General features: G+C 36.4%; 1 protein-coding gene across 4 annotated transcripts in view; it reads right to left on the bottom strand.

Annotated features, from left to right (window-relative positions):
• Window positions 1-20,317, bottom strand: part of LOC143904561 (lysosomal acid glucosylceramidase-like) — a 97,124-nt gene that overhangs the window by 4,556 nt on the left and 72,251 nt on the right. The window contains exons 1-2 of one of the 4 annotated variants that reach the window (XM_077419359.1): window positions 14,068-14,209; window positions 419-494 (exon numbers count right to left, since the gene is read on the bottom strand). In XM_077419359.1, coding sequence (XP_077275485.1) covers window positions 419-464 — 46 coding nt within the window. In that variant the 5' untranslated portion in view covers window positions 465-494; window positions 14,068-14,209. Of the gene's footprint in view, window positions 1-418; window positions 495-1,461; window positions 1,592-5,819; window positions 5,929-14,067; window positions 14,210-20,317 lie in introns of those variants that run through there. The other 3 variants (XM_077419360.1, XM_077419358.1, XM_077419361.1) reach the window with 3 other exon arrangements.

Below are 20,317 nucleotides of genomic sequence, written 5' to 3'. Positions count from 1 at the left end.
ATTTTTTACAATAACTATTCCTTTTTTACAAACAATAACATAGATCTTTTTAAATAGCCAAAATTTAATTACATTGTAATTAGTAAATTATTTATAGTATTTATTTACATTTCAAAAAGACATAAGAGTAATGAGAGTTGTAATACATAGGCTGCGCTCGGAGAGCGCGCTATTAGCGCTATTTGATTATTTCAGCTTTATTTTACACCTGATGAGCGATAAAGATAGAATGATGTAATAGCGTTAATAGCGCACTCCCCGAACGCCATATACTAAGTATAAATAATTTAACTAAGAATATAATGTCTCTCGGTTACTTGGAAATTTTTTTACTAGTCACGAGAAATTTTGAAGACTTTCCGTGTTTAAAAGGAATTCCAAACGTTATCAAACGCTCGTCTTTAATAATTGCGCTTACCTTTCACTGTGACCAAAGCAACGATTAAAATGACTGCGCGTAGCATCTTGAGTTATGGCGAGGAATACTTTTTAGACTGCAAACGTGTAATAAAGTGTATCACTTATATGTATAGATATCAATTAAACGGAACGCTCGTGATATATAAAAATATTATAGTCAGATTAGTGTTTATGTGCTATATGCTATATGTTATATATGTAGTTTAATTAATAAAGCTAACATTTGCAATAACAATCATCAGTATACGTAAAGTTCGTAAACAGATATAATTAGAATTAATTTATCTGTGATTCATTGTTAGTATATCGTTTTTATTCAATTATTGATAATTTGTTACATGTTTCTAATGCCCATTCATGTTATTTATAAAAGAGTATTGCTTTTTAACTATTTCTATATCTATTTTATTATTTTTATATTTATTCAAGAAATATAATAACAAAATAATTTTACATAGTAATCGTATTTGTACCGATATTGCGTACACGTACTATATACGCTATAAAACACGTTAAAAATGTCTAATTTTACCGATATTGATGGAGACGTCAAATATTCAAAACTGCTATAGTACCGATGTATACACAATTTTTCGATAATATTGATTCCCAGTGTTACTATTCTCATATTGTATTGAATGTCGTTATTAGTAAATTAATTTATTTCAATTATTATATAAAATATCGAGAAATGTACTGATATATAAACGGTATGTTTTACATCCTTTTTTATTTTTGCTTTCATTTTACTCGCATTTTCCTGTAGCTGTGATTAATTCTTTTTTTTTTAATTATTTATATTAATTGCATTATACACAAAAGAGTTATAAAATCTCAAGTTATATTCAAACCTTAAAAAAACCTTTGAAGAGTTAAGAATAGGCTTCGATTACTACACAATCATTAAAAGTATAATGCCTATTGTTGAACAACACATTTGAAGATAAATTGAACAAAACTCTAAAGAAAGGGATTGTCGACATTACAAATTGTTAACGGTTGTCTTCTCTTTTTATTCTTTTGTGCGCCTATTTTTCGTACCTGAGTACTGTGGAGAATTTTATTATCCGTAGTACAGAAACGTTACACTGTTGTTCGTTTTGGAACGGTACGATGATGACTGAAGAACAGTGCGATACTACTCGTAAGCGTTGGCTCCGTCAGTCACGCGTTCCTATCGGAAGACACCGCGATCTTTCCGATAAGTCGACGATGACTTATTTATCAGTAATATAACATTTTAATCAATGCGCATTCTGTTAACTTTAAGATACAATATATCTCTTTAGTGGAAACAAAAGTTATATTTTTGCAACGATGCGTTCGAAGTTCAAGAGGTAATTTTTAATTTAGGATTTGATGTATAGGCTTTACGTTGGAAATCCACGAATATAAAAAAAACAAGTTAATTAAGAGCCAGACGCGGTAAATAATGGGCAAAAGTGATTAAAAAAAAAAATAAATAAATAAAATAAAATAAAATAAAATAAAAATAACTTTTGCGTATCATTTACCGCGTCTGGCTCTTAATTAGTCCGTTTCTCTTTTATTTTAATGTAGGGTTGTTAGATACGTTTATATGTAATTAAGTAATGAGACAAATTGATTTAATTAAGCTTGCTTATGATCATGATCTTATTTACAGCTCTGCTTCGAGAACAGCTGTGCGCTTGAGATAACATATACTTAAAATAATATTTAATTTTAACAAATTTGAGCATATCGTAAGTAAATACACATATTCGTTTGGATTTTAAAAATAGATTTGTTATTACACTAGAACTGTCAAGAAGATCAAAATGATTTGACTCTTACTCTTTTTTAAAACATCTTAATTTCTGATTTTCTTTATATACAGATAATTAATTATATATATTTGTTTTTTCTCTTTCGTTTTTCCCCCCTAAGATTTCTATATGTAGTATACCTACTTAGATATATTGAGATGGGTCATTTTGATCCCTCACAAAACGTAAGTAAAATTTTTATTATATTCTGAAGTTTCTTATAAACTTTCATGAGAAAATAGAAAGTATGTAGAAAATTTTTTTAAAATAATATATAAAAAAAGAATTCAAGAAAGAAGATTTAAGATTTACGAAACTTGAAAAAAGCATGATAGATGGAGATATATATGAAGAGAAGTTAGAAGAAGGTCTAATGAGGAGTGGACTTAACAAGGCTGAGGGCATGCTGAGAAAGTTAGAAAGCTAAAAAAACCAAGGATTTGTCGAAGTGGGAAGAAAATAGAATTAAAATAATGTAGGGAAAGAGGGAAGGGGGGAGGTGGTAGGCAGAGGAGTGTGTGTGTGTGTGTTGTGTGTTGTGTGTGTGTGTGTGTGTGTGTGTGTGTGTGTGTGTGTGTGTGTGTGTGTGTGTGTGTGTGTGTGTGTGTGTGTGTGTGTGTGTATGTATGTGTGTTGTGTGTGTGTGTTGTGTACCAGAATGCATTGAAATCAAATGGAGATAAAGAAGAAAGAGAAGGAAATATAAAGGAAAAAAAAATGAGCAGAGGGGATAAGGTAGTCGTCTTTCGTACATAAATATTCTAAGTTATGTAAGAATTATATTTCATAAATAATACGATAAGATAAAAGATACGCATCAATCATCAGATAAGTCGATAAAAATACTCGGTTTTAATCATAACAAATAAATATCTCTCTTTTTTCTCGTTATCTATTTCTTATTATGTTATATAATTTTGATTACTATGGTAAACAATACGCAAAAAATTAGCATTTAAAATTCAATTGTAATATTCACACGTAATTCGTAATCGCGTAATTCGCGAAGTTACTATATTGAATAATCTCAGTCTTTTCTTCTCGTAACTTTCTGCAGTGCAGTTTCCTAATGGATATGCTGCACTTGTATAGTATAATTTAATATCTTCCTGGTACATTAGCTTAATAACTAACTGCATCATCTAAAGATTTGCTCTACATAGATTCACGGACTCTAAGGTTTCAGTTCAATTAGATGGCAATTAGCGTCAGTACTAATCGGACGGAGTTAACTATTTACTCGTGTTACGTCTGATCATATTAAATACCCACGACACTGCCAACCTACATCGTTCCATAATTATCTTATTGCTACCATATAATCTCTAAAAACAGTAGCAATCACGATAAGTGCATATTAGTGCATTTCTTTTGCATTTCAAAAGAAATATGTATTTGAAAACAGCCGAGATGATCTATTTCGCTCTTGGTGAAAATGTAATTCATACGACGTGTATAAAAAGTACAAAAAATTTTTAAATTAAGAGACTTTGATTTGAGTGACCGAAACTTCGACCTACATTTTGGTCTTAAAAATACGAAAATGAATTACAGCAGCTGCTATAAATACCGTCTATCCGGAAAAAAGGAGACTGGTGCTCTAAGAAAATAGAAAATATTAATTTCAAGAAATTTTAATGACAAATATGTTCTACATAATCCCCTCCCATCTCAATACAACGTTTAGATCGTTCGTATATAGCCACTGAAAGCTGCTATAAAAATCTTCTTGCAAAATCGCTTTTAGTTCGCGTGTCACATTGACTTAAATGTTTTCTATATCTTCGTATCGCTGCCCCTTCATGTGCATCTTCAATCGTGGAAATAAGAAAAAGTCACATATTAAGGATAATCGGGTGAATAGGGCGTTGAAGCACAGAGAATTGTTTTTTTCGTCAATAATTGCGTTACAATTCCAGCCGAATAAGCAGGCGCGACGTGCAGCAAGAAAAAATCTTTGGCAATTTATCGTTCTGGTCGAACTCGTCGAATTCGGTGTTACAGAGGCATTCTATAACATTTACATAGAAGCAGGAAGTCGCAGTGATGCCCGGACAAACGAATTCTTTGTGTGAAACTTATGGCGGAGCGCTCTCTCGGTCTCTCTTCGTCTCCGAGTGATTCTCGGCCTCCATCGAAATCGTTTATATCATTAAAAACACTTTTGCATGATCTAAACACACCGAGTTACCATAAATACTTTTCATAATTTTAAATGTAGGCGTTTTGCCAAATTTGGCGTGAAATTTAATTAATGCTCGTTGTTCCATTGACACGATAAAGAAAGTGACAAATTTCAACTGCACAATAATCGACTTCAAACCGGATAATAACGGCTGAAAAAAAAATAGGTGTGTTTTTAAGAACAGGTTATAGTATAAGGTTTTCATAGTAGTCAGACAAATAGCGTCATTTGTATGTACAACATACAGAAAATCGGTCCTTTTTTCTGGACAGGTGTATGATAAATCATTTCTGTTAGATTCTTAAATAGAACAAATTTAGAAGAAAGGTAAATGCCATGGATTTTGCATTAAATGCAGACGACAAATAATAACTGAATATAAATCTGTCGAACAGCGCTATTGAAAGAAAAAAATTTTTTTTACATCAAATCATTATAAGTAACGAAAGTGGATTTTGTATGTAATCCTAATAAAGAAAAGAAAATTTTGAATGGATCCTGGTCGGCAATTGGAACTAAACAGATTATTCTTCAGAGTAGTTACAGTTAAGCTGGGATTTTTATGCAGCTTTATATTCTCAACTCCCTGTAGAATATCAAACGTTTCGCTACCAATTATTTGAACGACATAACGACGTTGGAAGAAGTCCAGTAATGTATCGATGAATTTTTCATTCCAAAGCTGTCTGTCGCGACGGAGTTTGACAATTGCCTAAAAGATGGTAGACTTGTATATATATATATATATATATATATATATATATATATATTCTATCTCTATATTCTTTAAAGTTAGGCCGCCATTATTTGAGATGTTACATCGTGGTTTGAAATTCATGGGTTGGTTGATACCGATTGGCACGAGCAAGAGGCACAATGCTTTATGCCTAGGCACAATACCGTATTAATCAACCCATGAACTTCAGACTATACGATGTGACATTTCAAATAATCGCGACACTTTAAATCAATACTGACAATAAGAGGGAAAGAAATGCAAGATGACGTAACATGCTGACTAACACTGAAGATGATCCAATGGCAGGATCGAAACGTTTGTAATGTTTTGTAAATTTTAAGGCGAAGAAATAGAGAAAAGAGAAAGCACGAAAATCTTGCGTTGCCTCTCATAGCTCCTTATTTAAGATTTGATTTTTAATCTTTTGAGCTATTATATATTCTGTTTGTTTTTTGCATATCTCTGTCCTTTAGACTTTTAGACTTTAGATCTTCCGTACAGTTCAGTCTATTATATACTCATACATATGGTGATCTATAGATGTCTATGGTGACAAGTAGACAAATCTGAAGGACGGAGATATATCACGGACCGGAAGGACGGAGTATTAGACGAAGGGAGTAAAGTTTCTGCGGAAACGCGGATCGGTGGATGCTAGTTTATAAGGTAAACAATTGCCGGTCGTTACCTTCGGCCTATGCCAAAGCACTCTCCGAAGGCTCGCTCTCGCCGCTCGGACTCTGGAACGCTTCGCTCTCAGAATCCTTCGCGACGACCGTGGTCCGCATCCGCTCCACCAAAATCAAAGATTAGAACCTTCAGTTTTTCCCTTCATAACATATATATATTCATTTTAATAAAAAAATATAATATTGCTTCAGCCATTAGTCACGCCTGTTTGTCCTTGTGACCGATCCGCCTTGTCCTGCTAGTTCGTCTTTCAGATTACTTAAGTCACTTCCTTATTTTGGCTATGACTTGTCATTATTGCTATGTGTCTTCGAGCGGAGAACATCTTTTAGAAAAAGATACTAAAAAGACAAAAGGTAAATGTAAGATTCTGTAGACTAGACTGTTGTTCTTCACAGAATGACACTGCAACTGCATTAGAAGGTTACACATCTATAAGGTGACGTCTTCCGTCTTTCGGAAGAGACGTTAAACCTTTGGTCCAAAGGAAATGGTAATGGTAATGGTAATGGATGAGTTGGGTACGTCCCTTTAAAAACGCCCTTCCCCTTGACTTGGATTGGATAGAATTGGGTACGTCCCTTTAAAAACGCCCTTTAAGGCCCCTCGGGGTAAAGCATATATCCTTTATCTTTATCCTATAAGGTGACGGAAAGGTGTATAAAATTGATGAGTGGAGATCTTTTAAAAAATGTGTTCTTAAAACCTTGAAAGTTTGTAAAGAACGTGTGGACACTAGTATTGTCAGACGTTATACTCACGTTACCCGCAATGCTATTATGCGATCAATGAGATCTATCCATGGGCTGATCCCTTTGTACATCCTTACTATTATATAAAGGAGGAAAGTTTGTTTGTTCCATTGTTCAGGGTAATGGAAAAAAGAAACTGAATAACAGTTTCAAGATCTCTGCGCCGGATGTGGCCCATTATTTTCACAGTTTTAATAATAATGGTTATATCTCTTTTGTAGTCTTTTCACACATTGCACGAAACGTACACGCTCCACGATGAACTTTACGTTCAGGTCGTTTGATATTTTTGTTACTATATATATGTAACGTTATTACAAAACATTATAACACATTTATCACATCTCGTGACATCTTTTAATAATAGTGAATTTATACGATATATCTTATAAGCATAACTATTAGTTTGGACAATGTGAGGCGCATGTGATCTACGCAGCCTGAACGGAAAATAAACTCGATTTGACAGGGAATTTATTTTGTGTTCGTGAATTTATTTTGATATTTATTTTGTTCATCTCGGAAAACATACTCAAACATTGAGAAGGCATTGTCGGTCGCCCGCCTATGCCGATACCTTTTCTTATTCCCACGTTATTATAAGTACCGCCGTTTATTATATATACTCGGTCGCAGGCAGTAACCTTGCATACGCGGCCTCTGACGATGAGATATATGTGAATTATCTCCTTTTTACACGAGGTTTGGCTTTATGTACCAAGACACCATTTTCCTTCTGCCCTCATATTATATTCTTGACGTTAGTCTTGACGTTATTCCTATACGAAAGGTCTGGTAAGCATTCGTCAATACTCTCTTTGGACTCGTTCTATATCGTCTCAACAATATACGGTTTCGAATCTCTCACCATAATCTTAGTATACCTCAGTACATTTGTTCAGCGTTATTATCTTATTTAGGCATAAATTCGGCAACCGCACATCTTCGCTCCCTATTGGGTTTTTCGGACCGAGCGATACTTAGAAAACGCTATCCCCCCTCGCTCCGCAAACGACATCGATGCTCGAGCGGGGAGATGAGTCGAGCTGACAATCTTCTGAGATTAATTGGAAAAACAAAAAATCTAAATTAAATTTTTTGATCAATCTAATATTTAACGCTTTAAAAATGCATTCAATCTTATTGGCTTCATATATTTTCGTTGAACTTTCGCATGGAAGACGCAATTTTGATCAGAACAAGTCGACGAGAGAAGAACGTCGTCGTCGTCGTCGCTGTCGTCGCCGTCGTCGTTGGCGGTGGAAACGAGGGCGGGAGTCAGGACATCGGCGAGATAAAGGATAAGGATTTGAGAAGTGTGACATATTCAATTTTGCAGCGAAGCGATACGTCTCTCCCGTTGAGTGTCGCGCGGTCGTTCGCGCGCGCGGACGCCCGGCGAAGACGCTTATATCCGCGGCCGGGAGAGAGATCCTTCGGCTTTTTGCGACACGTAACGAAATTTACGAGGCGATATTGTCATTTTCGTCACGTAGCCGCACGGCGATGAACGGGACGTGCCGCTACGTCTCTGCTCGGCGTCATCATTGTCGTCTCGCCCCCCCCCCTCTCCCCGAAACGCAGGAAATTGAAAACACTAAGGCACACCGCCCTCCCGCCTCTCTCCTCTTCTCCTTCACCTGATACAACGTACGCACGATTGCAGATTCACGCGTGCGTTTCGCCGTGTATTAAAACACGAATCTCGCGGAACGCGGCGCCGCAATTCTGCCCATATCTGTTAAATCCTTGGTGAATTTGTGAAGCGTGTACATCTCTCTCTCTCTCTCTCTCTCTTTCTCAATGATTACATCTTTTAATTGAGAGAGGGGCTTTCGCTGTGTAAAACTTATCGTTTACACATTATACATTTACACACTGCTTTATTTTACAATTTGAGAAATTCTGAAACGCTTATTTGATAGATTTACATTCGTTCAACAATTTATATTCGTTAAACAAACTTTTCGCGGTGCGATAAAGAGGGAAATTGGAAATGATGTGTTTTCACGGTTCGCTGCAGAGTATGCGGGATCGTAAAATAGGTCGTTTGGAAAATGGTAGTCTATGTTAAACTTCAATCTCGACGAGATATAACGCTTAAACTTGTAAAAAGTACCGATAAATGTGAGGAAAAATCAAGCGATGCTCGACAAAAAAAAGGAGGAAAAAATAGACAAATATTGATTATAATCTATAAAAGAAAACTTAATTGATTATACTTGAGACTCGATTAAAAATAGATGTACAATGTTCATCAAAATTGAATAGAGCATTATTCATAATTTATTTTAAAACAAATGTGGTGACAAACGTTTAATTAAAACTAATGCCAATAGACATTCGTTCGACCGGGTTTTAATATATGGCACCGGCGTCGCGCACTATTGCGCATATTTGCACGATTTTGTTATACATCGGTGGTATATAACAGCGAGCGCAATTGACGATTGGTATAATTCTCGATCCGCAAAACGGTATATATTATAATATAACCGCCGGAGGGGTTTGGCACGATCGACACGGAAATCCGTGCCATATATGACAAACTGTTCGCCGCAATTAGAAATAGGCGGATGCGGCACAAGCCCCATGCGAATGTTGTCACGATATCGGCGCGATATCGGCGAATCCGTACGCGCGTGTACGTAGGCCTGCAAACGTCGCTCTTTCAATATGCCGATATACGATTGTGCAAATAGGAACGATAACATCGTGACGAATAAAATCGACAAACGCATTGTTCTCTCTTATCTCATCACGTTTATCCAATCTGCACTCTGTTGGTATTTGATATACCATAAATATTGGTATCACAGGCCTTTAAAGATGATGCAATGATCTCAGTGATAATCTGGATAATATCTAGTAATCTGCGAAAAGAATTTGTAAACTCGTAATACTTCTTTTTTCGGTTTAATTAACTGATTTCTATTATGAGGCAAACTGTGTTGCTGATAGCGGGCACAAATCGATCGGTATGCAAATTCGCACTCATTGCGGGGAATGCTAGAATTGATAACGATGCGTGAAAAGGCGCGAATTACATTAATGGAATATGCATCGTGCGAGAACGCGTTGATTCGAATGCGAAAATTCGGTTGCCTCCCACTTATCGTCGGAAATTTTCGGCGAAATTCGTTCGATTCGCGCGTTATTTAACGGGACGTATTGTGTAATTGTGGACCGGATAACTCGGCGCGAACCGTTTTACCGCTCGTTGCAAAATATAGATAAACTTATGGATGCCATTCACGGAAGTAGTAACGACGCCGCGTCGCAAATAATTGAGGGCGCGTCGCGAAATATCGTTGCAGCCTCTTCGTCGAGAATTCCCGTTCGCGTTGCGCGTGATTCGTTTACGGGCTGCGCCCGGGAGATGTAAATTTCACGTTATTATTGAAATCAGTAGATTGAACCGTTAACCGCAGCTGGGAGCTGTATGCAGAGTGTCATTGGTTGCACATGCGGCCGATACATTATGAAAGAAAAAAAGACACCCAGAGAGAAAGAGAGAGAGAGAGAGAGAGAGAGAGAGAGGGGGGGGGAAGCGCTTTTCGGGAGTGCGCGGATGCATTTTATCATTTTATTTCAATCCGGTATCGGCCCCTATCTGTCGTGTTCACTTCACTTTATCGACTGCATCCGGCAGTTCATCGTTTTATAATGCCCAAATCAGGATTGACACGTAAATGCCTTTATATTTCAGATCGACCGAGTATCTTTCCAGTAATCGCTTCGATTCAGACACAAAGCGTGTCTGTTGCAAATTAATAATATTCGACAGCCGAGACGAGATTTTTACACATGAAGACAGACGCGGATATAAGAACTTTATACATGTTGCACTTAAGTAATTTGTTCAAGGAGTGCCAAAAGTTGAAAATCTTGCAAAAATTCATTTAGAGCGCAAAGGTTTCATTTAGGCGGTGATGCGCACGGAGACTAATTATAGTAAACGATAACTGTTTATCGTTGACGTAATGACCGCGCGGTAATGACGCATAACTATTGAATATTTACAAACTGTCTACGATTAGCTGTCGTCGAGGAAAGTATACGAAAATAGGAAAGTTACGAGCTTATACTTTATCAAACTGATGAAAAATTTAATAACTATACTATCAACTTTTGTGTAATATTACATGATATTCAATATGTGTATGCATGTAATATGTATGCATATTTAAAAGAATAATTATTAAAAAATAAGATAACAACGATTCGACCTTGCATACTTCCGGTGAAACTCCCTTCGCGCGCGAATCGTATTCTTCCACCTTTATATATTGTCTGGCAATGTCTGCTATATAGGAAAACAATCTTTGCACAAAGAGTGTAATTCAGAGGACGTTCCCATTCTGTATGAAAGTGAGACAAAACATGCAGGTAAAATAAAACGCACTTAATCTTTTGAGAGGTAACGGTCCCCCCTACGGCGCAGCGGAGAATGATCGCGGTTCCATAACGTAGAGTCTATAAGGCATGAAATATCTATGAAGTCCGAGTGATTAACGGAAGATCGATCGGGGCAGCCGGGTCCTAGAAGTCACACGGGTAAATTGTCACACAAAGCTTCTCGCTTTGTAGATCTCGCTTAACAGATTGAGTGACATATTCACATATTCTTCCCTATAGTGTAGGTTGCGTCTATCATGTTAGGCGGGTGTACGAAATAGCTCGTTTTAAAACCGTTTCAAAACGTTTCAAAAACATTGCATGTGATATTTACGAGCATTTCTTTTTTAATTGGACGTGGTAAGTAAATTTTTCTTACCTCTATTTTTATTGTTCCATTGGTTTTTGGATATATCCAGTCGTAATTTCTTTTTAGTCATAAAAAATATTATAGTTTTAGATCATTTTTCCTGTATTTAGTTGCTCGTCATTGCAACATAGTTTATAAATATAATCTTCTTTGTTCAAAATGATTGTTCGGGGTAAGTTGTCTCAAATAAGATAGGATTCTAAGTTTATGAGAATTATATTATGCTTTTATTTACTCTAAGTTTATGAGAATTATATTACAAAGTTTATGTGAAAATGATTAATATTTCGTAATTCATGCTGCACTATATTATTAAGTTAAATCTATACAAAAAAACTGTCACTAACTTTAATAAAATATTAAAACAGGAACTATTTGTCGTATGTTTCCTCTATATGTCTACGTGACACTCAACCCTGGGTATGGAGTAAGTTGTCACATTGCACGATTTTGCTTAAAATTAAATAACTTTTTCTAATATTTTTTTCTTATACCTAAAAGATGTAGCTATATTATAAAGTAGTATACGATATTATAAAATACTCTGCTAACACATTTTTTTTAAATCAGTATTTGAAAAGTGTGGCAACCAGTAACCAGCCCCGCGGTCTTTTCTAATTATTATTTAAATCGGAGAAATAAGAAATATTATTAATTTTATTCATTGTTCTATTAATATATAAGCTATTTAACAGATTTGAAGTTATATTCTCCAATAAAATTGAGTGTGATATTTTTTTGGCGATAATTATTTTACGGAGTCCGACAAATCCCACATGACCGTGTAACTTTTACCCACGTTACCTGTCGAAGGTTAAGGAATGTAGCCATTCAAGTAGTGTTCGAAAGTTACATTTTACACGCGTGTTTCTTCATTAAAACAATATGTCATGCACGCTTAAATCCGGCCATTCATCCGGCGACTCGTTTCGACAAATGTCAACTACAAATCCGCATTATTGGCTATATAAAACACAAAGGTATAAACGAGAGAACAGACGGGCGTCATATAATAATCGCGCTCTATATACTGCCTATCGACAACGGTTTTGCACAGTCGTTTCAGATTGTACCGATTTCGTATTTCGATTAACCATAGAACGATGCCGCGCTTCCACCGGCGGATATTCGACGTTGAATTTTGTCCCGAATGTCGCGCAGTCGAAATAAAATTCCTTCCCCCCCCCTCGCTCGTGGAATATGATTTTTACTTGCAAAGTTCATGCTAACAGTAATGCGGAAGCTTACTTCAAAGTAATAAATGGCGCTTGTATTTGCGAAGAAGAAAAGAAAGGAAATAACGCTTTGTTAACGCATTGCACTAATGCGCAAGGCGCATTTTGCATTTTAAACAACGTTATCGAGCAGCGTCACAATTTATAGACTTTCTAAACTGACTTCCGAATACAATATGACAATTTGCATACGTGTCACAAAATTTACTTAAATAGTGTAGAATTTATTTGGACGACAATCTACGTAGCGTTTGCATTTTTTATTTATACGTTACTTTTATATACGATTGTGAGGTATAAACCTCTCGGATTACTGACACAATCGCGCGATGCGTTGCCACAGCAATTCGAGTGCAAGATTTAACGCTGCTCGAAAGAACCCCTCTTGAAATTACTGGCAGCAAATCGAAAGCTGATATTCCGCGCGTCCAGCTCCCCGCGAGATGAATCGTTATCTCTTCCTCGCCGAAAATAAAATTCGAGTCTCGTCGTCGCACCTTTTTTCCTCATAGGATTAAGGGTTCTTTTTATGTCGTGCAGAATCCTACGGGCGTCAGGCAGACCGCGATTTCCTTTGGAGATCGACGATAAATCAAGCTTAAAATTGCTCTCTCGCGCTATATTCCCCGATTATTCGTTCTCTCGGAAAAAGCGACTTCTTCGTAACGTGCTCCCTTAACGCTCGGAATATCCATGGATACCGTAACAGTTCTACACTACTCTAAAATCGGTGCATTGCAAAGGACTCGATCGATGCTCGCGATTTTATACGGGTATATAGATAGACGTACTCGCGACGCTTCTATAAAAATTAACTCGATTTTCAGGCTCGTTGTTTAACGTAATTTTGCATAATTGGATCTACGAGAGAGACAACGTTTCATTTACAATTTCAACTGGTAAATTATTATTCATTTGCTGTTATTAAATTCTGCATACATAAAACCAGAACTGTTTTGTTCATTAAATGCCACTTTATTCGCGCTGTTGCTCCGCGAATTAAGTAGAGCTCGAAAATTGACACTCTTGGGAGAAATTTTCATTTCAATAATCAAATATCAAACACACTGATAGTTTCAATACTATAATGTCATTGAGCGATGTTAAGCATTTTTTAAATTCTTGTTAATCTACAACACTTTGTTGCTTTCTCTTCGGAGCATTCACTGCAAATCCAAGTGTGTTATTTTAACTGAAGCTCTTCTCACACATTTCTTGCCGTTTTTAAATCACGCGTCATTTAACACGGTTGAGCGTATTAAATTTTAAATTAATACGATTAAACGTGTTAATTTAACACGCAACGAAACATGTAAAACGAACTTCAGTCAAACGTGTCATTTTTAGACGTTTATGCGTGTAGCAATGACACTTGAATCTATAGTGTCCTTATTAAATTTTCACGAAGTAATTCAATTTATGATTAATAAATCTATCTGTATGTAAATACGATGACACCTCTCGGCTTGTGTGACGGAGAAAACATCGTACCTGATATCTCGGAGAAAAAAAATTTCCTTCGTATCCAGATGATACAGCTCGAGAAGCCGTTCTTCCAGATAAGTCGAAGAGACCGCGATCGCGTAATGCCGCCGCAGGTGATTCGTTTTCTCGTCAGCGCGGCGGCGCGGCGTGCGCGAATACTGAATCCTCTTGAAATTGCTTCCCGGCTGGATACTATATACGTCCCGTCTTTTGTAACGGCGTACCGAACACGGTCGTTCCGGCAGGCGGACAGCGCGATAAGTAGCTACGATACGAATGAGGAATCCCCGCGGCTCGCCTTGCTTTATACAAATCACGGCGAGATTCGGCGGTCACGTTGAAATACAACAGTAACGGATCGAACCGATGTAAACGTGGCTCACGATTTTGTAAAAAATAAAAATTTATGATGTAGATGTATACATGGGCACAAACGTGAATATTATACAAATTAAGCACTAGTGAATTACATTATAAATTTTTATGTTTTGTAAAGTTGGGCGCTATGTTTATATCGAGATAAATTTCCGGAACGTCGAAAACTTTATCTTAATTGCCTTTAAATTTGTATAAGAGACTGTTGCCTTCAGTTTGGCTGAAAAACGTTTTATTTAATATAAAGGAGTGAGGAATGGAGAGAAGCGATAATTTTTATTTGACGAAAGAGAATTTGATATAAATATCTTCTCATTGAGGGTGCAAACATGTATAAGATTGGAGTTGGTATATGCGAAAATGATATGATCCGTAAAAATGCCAATTTTGCTGAAAAGAGGGGAACATTGATCCGCGGAGAAGAATGTAAAGTGACGATAACATTATCTCCAGGGACCAAGAAAATCCCAGAATGAATAGAAGCATTTATTATTGCTTATTTCAAGGGCCCGGAAGTTTTTAAAAGTCATTTAACAAGAGACATTTGAACGAATTGCTTCCTTTTTAATTTCATGACTAATATGCATTATCTCTTTGTGTCACTCTTGAAAGAAAAAAAATACGAAGAAATTCATCAAAGATAACGAAATAATGCACATGTCATTGTCAGTCTGTCCGTTCGCGTGATGCAGTCGGCAATGACGCAATGACATAATTATAGGCCACAAAATGATTCAATTAGCGGTGAAAAGCTACACAATACACATGCCTAATAAAAGACGTTCCAAACACGTCTTAGTACGAAGTCATGTACTAAACTACAAACGTCTCTTTGTAACGGGATATTCTTGGAACGCAAATCGACCGGGCACCTTTACGGTACAATTACTGGTCAAGTTAAACACTTAAATGACAATAAAAGTAAAAATATATATTTATTGTTAACTTTTTTGAGGGAAATAGAGAAATTTTTTGTAAAAAATCATGATTTTTATCGCATTACTTAAAAAACATTTTTTGTTTCTGCAATAGAATGTTTTAAAATTTTCATAAATTAAATTACCTGCATGCCTGAGTTGCTCTCGTCAACTGAAAAATAATCGAATATTAGTTATTAGCTAATAAAAGCTATTTCAGTCATTAATGATATTTAGTTCAAGTAATTGCTTATTCTATTGTAACGCTTAATTTGAGAAATCATTCGATAAATTTTTTATCTCTCAATAATTGGCTGCAATTACTGAGATACGATCTAAAACTCTGTATACCGGTCATTATTAACTTATTAAAACTGCATAATGAATCTGACTCGTGATATGTACTATGTATCTGAAGATGAAAAAACAACGATTCGGATTTAATAGAAAACTCATTATTCATTAAGGAACATTTATCTTTACATTTATATTCTTGACAAATACTTATTGTTAGTTTAAAATCGACTTTCATCATTTTTCAATTTTATTAAATTTGGGTTCTCTGGTTTTGACGTTTGGGGAATAAATACGGTCTCAATGACAATAGCAGACCCGCCCAGCCCTAGAGGGTTCCTCTTACCAGCATCAGTATAAGGTTTTTCAAATAAGAGTTGGAGATACTGTAAATCCAATTGTGTTATTTCTACACGCATAAACATCTAAAAATAACACATTTGACTGAAGCTTGTTTTGTAAGAAGAGCTTCAGTTAAAATAACATACTTAAAGTGTACTGTTCATTATTTTGAAGTTAATCATGATACGCCTTTCAAAAACGTTTAAATCAATTTAGTTTCTATGCAGTTTTAACCAAAAAATTAATTAAATAATTTAATAGTATATATATATATATATATATATATTATTACTATAATATAATTAGTAAATCTGTAAGTAAATATAAATAATAATGAAATACAATTATATAAATTTATTCAGTTAGCTGAAACATATGGTGGATTTAGGATTAACAAAATATTATTTAATAATGATCAAATTCATATTTAAGGAAAGCTCTACCTGCAATTAGAACAGTGCTGATAAATCGCAATTACATTGATGTTAATATACATACATCGATACATCTTGCGTCAGTTTGATGCATGATCTATGTGTGAGGATTGAGCGGGTCGTCCAGTCTCTATTAATTTTTCTTTATCTCGTTCAACGAGACGATAGGGAGAAGAAAGTGAGTAAAAGCTTGGACAAGCCCGGACTAGAGATTAAATCCGGTTTGCGAGTGCACAAAGGAGCCGGCATTTCTCTCGCTGCTGGTTAATGAGTTATTAAATATTCCTCGTGGATAGATTAAAAGCGATCTTGTCGTGTTGCCGTGTATATATTACGTATACATATATTCAACGTACACTCTCACGCGCTCTCGAGATTTGCGTATATAGGTATGCCGGTGATACATTAGCGGCGTGCGGAAAGTTTGCGGTCGCCGCGAGTGTTGCGATTAGTTAGTCCCGCCGGGACGCACTGAATTCACGGTAATTATCTATTCGACACGACCTCGTTTCGGATTCCCGCATCTGCGAGTGCCTCCTCGTGTAAACGCGTATCAACCCGTTTATTGTATCGTAAGACAATAATCCACGCCCAATTTCGCTGCTCGTAGGGTACCCAGCTCCCGTAGTATATCGCGCCGCGATAAGGTAACGTGCCGTATCATTGGCCTCCGAAATTCTGTTTGTGGTCAATAAATCATGATTGGAGGGTATCAACGGTGCTTTCGCTAGACGCGGACGTTAATACGCGCGAAATAGATTTCTAACGCAAATTCATGATCTCGTTTATCGTATATCTGTTACCGGTTACAAGAAATTTTTAAGAAACAACATTATCGTCGGAAAAAAAGAATAGGCATATCTGTCTTCGAATTTGCAACATTTTAGCCATGCAAATCGATATGCGGACGTTTATATTTTTAATTTTTTAAATAGTAGATACTATTATTTTTCCTCGCACGCATTGTTCTACTCACTGTATATACATTGCAAGAATTTTAAACAGTCCGCTAACGTGCGCAGCTTGTGGTCGACGATACCGTATACCTAAATTAACCGCGAGTACGAATACGCCGCGGTGGGCGCAGACCTGAGAAAACATATACGTATATATATACATATATTACACATCCCACGGACCACGGACGACAGCACAGACTTATACGGGAATTGCTCGTGAAAGTTTTTAATGAAAATGTGTAATCTTGGATATTCCGCGAAAGCTGGCACGAAGTTTTCGGGCCGTTGCGATGAAAATGTTAATCAAACGATGCCCAGCCGGGCATCGACGGAGTCTCATTGTCTCAATGTCCTGTATAAAGTGCATATTTCTAGTCAATTTTCTAAATGCTTTTTCATCAGCTTTTTCACGTCTCGAACAGCTTCAAAAACAAACGTATTATTATACATTTGTTGTTAATTTGATGCACTATTTGAGCATTGATCCCATCTACATCGAATAGGAAATAGTCAATGACTGTCTATTGCTCTTTTTTTTTATATTGAATTTCATCGACACTTTCCGTATTAACCGTAAGATTATGGAATTTATGGCTCCCTTCTCTATAATTATTGAAAACATCTCATTCATCATGTGCATTAATTATTGATATATTAGATTAGCAGGTAGAACGTTCTTCTTCAAAAGGTTCTTGTCTTTCTAAATACATATATATATGTATAAGTCAGTATCTTATTTAAAACATCATCCGAAAAATAAAATTAAAAAACATTTACAATAAATAAATTTTACGTTAATTTCATTGTCTTACCATTCCATCTAAACTTTACGGAGCGTGAGATTTTCTTAAAAGTCAGATATATCAAGGTACAATAGTATTTCCGTCAGTCTTGTTTAGAAAAATAAAGATTTCGTAGTTTAACAATTTTTTACTATTGACGTAGAAGAGTCGATTACGCGGAACATTTCGTAAAAATAGTAATAATTCATCGGAACTGCCGCGGCCGCGCGCAAAGAACGGTAAACCTTACGAGCGCAAAAATACAATGGTCGCAAGAAATACTAGGTGTAACGTGTAACCGCGGGGTTCATTTCAGCACGTGCATCCTCGTCTCACGCCGCTCGAGACGCAAGCCCCTGGCCCTTCTTGGTTTATATTGTAATGTTTCCCGGTCACGTTCGGGATATATGCATGAACTTTAAAAGTGGCGCCTTCGTGCTTACGGAATATTAAAGCCATTCATATTTACCGGGGACTAGATACTGTAGGCACGTAATAACGCATTTCTTCTTGCCGCCTGTCCCGGTATACCCTCCGTCTCCGTTTCTCTCGCCGCACTCGTTAAAATTATCGCTTCGCCTCGGATATGCGTCCGCACGTCGGCGTAATGCCGCTCTTATTCATCAGAAATGAAATATCGTTATCCTTATTCCGCGGACATGTCACGCGGAGAAAGCGCCCGAGTGCACGTTCACGCGACCACAAGGACATAAACTGCGCATAATGTTCCACGCATGTGTTGCGTGTCCTGGGACATATATCACATTGATGTATTAAAGAGGGTTGCCGCAGAGGGATCGTGGGGAACTTTTGGAACTCCGATCAATTTCTGAATATAATTTGATCAAATATCGCCATTGCTCTTCCTGCCAAATTCTAAATACACAAAGAAATAAAAATATGTAAAAAGGTGAATAATAACCCTAAGCTTCCCACACTTCCAAATTTTTACGGGCTTTCCACACTGGGGTACAGACTACCCCACGTCGTATATTTAGCTAAAACTATATGAAGAATTCAACTGATTTTGATTCTCTTTTTTTCCATCGATACGCCAGACATCAAGGAATATGCCTATCAATAAAAAAATATGAAAAAGACAGTAGTTTGGAAAATAGTCGTTTGTAAAGAAAAGGTAAATTTTCGAAGCAAAACTAAAGAATTTTACCTGGGGTTGCAGGCACTCCGGTGTTGGAAACTATAGGGATAATTGTAAAGAATCCCGCACAAACCTTGCTACAGCCATTTGAAATGTTGAATTTTAGCATTTATTTGAGTGACGTTCTAAATCGGTCTCTTTTAGTTAAGCCTAGATCAGGCCTGAGCAAACTTCAAACTTTGGAGCCACGACACTACTCCCTTTCCACGAAGAATGGAGGAAAGGGGTTTCTCTGCTGGATGAAGTTAAAAACCTGTTTCCCCCATTCCGTGGATGGAAAAAAGAGAAGTGTCGTGGCTCCGAAACTTGCAGTTCAGGCCAGATCAGGCTTAGGTTTATACTACAGTTGTCAGACCTATACTCAGGCCTTTACTACAGGCCTATACTCTACTATGAAACTATACGACATTTTCAGTTAATTTCACCGAGGGCCAAAATGCGGCCAAAAGTTTGTGTGCGCGGGGACCTTTATTACATTAAATTTTAATTTTGTTTACTGTTTTCTTAACTTGATCTTAATATTAATTCAAATATATAAATAGAATCGTGAAAAGATATAAAATATTATAGAAGTGAATAATAACACACTGTATTCCAAAGAATTTGGTTAAATAATACAATTTCGCGTTATAACAATATGGTTATAATATTGAAAGTTTTCACACTCTATAAAAATATACGGTAGTCATTAAAAGAGTTTTGCATCTCAAAGCTTTGCGTCTCACGCTGATATTTTCTATAATTAATAACAAAAATTAAAAAATGTAACCCTTTTTAATTCGCCGTGACAAAACCGATCGTCAGCATGTGACTAATGTGCGCGCTCCACCTTATTTCTTACTGTCACGGTGCATTAGAAGGCTTCGGACAGTTTGAGTGCTTCTTTCAGCGCCGAGTTTACACACAAACTCACTTTGGCAGAGCTCTCGCCGTTTCTTTCTGTTCGATGATTGTAAGAGGTGCCTACGCGGTGAAGTTATATATCGATAGAGCC

The sequence above is a fragment of the Temnothorax americanus genome, unplaced genomic scaffold, assembly GCF_048541705.1.
Source record: "Temnothorax americanus isolate GAGA-0224 unplaced genomic scaffold, ASM4854170v1 Scaffold54, whole genome shotgun sequence".
Classification (NCBI taxonomy): Eukaryota; Metazoa; Arthropoda; class Insecta; order Hymenoptera; family Formicidae; genus Temnothorax; species Temnothorax americanus.
This window is presented reverse-complemented; position numbering and strand designations above follow the sequence as displayed.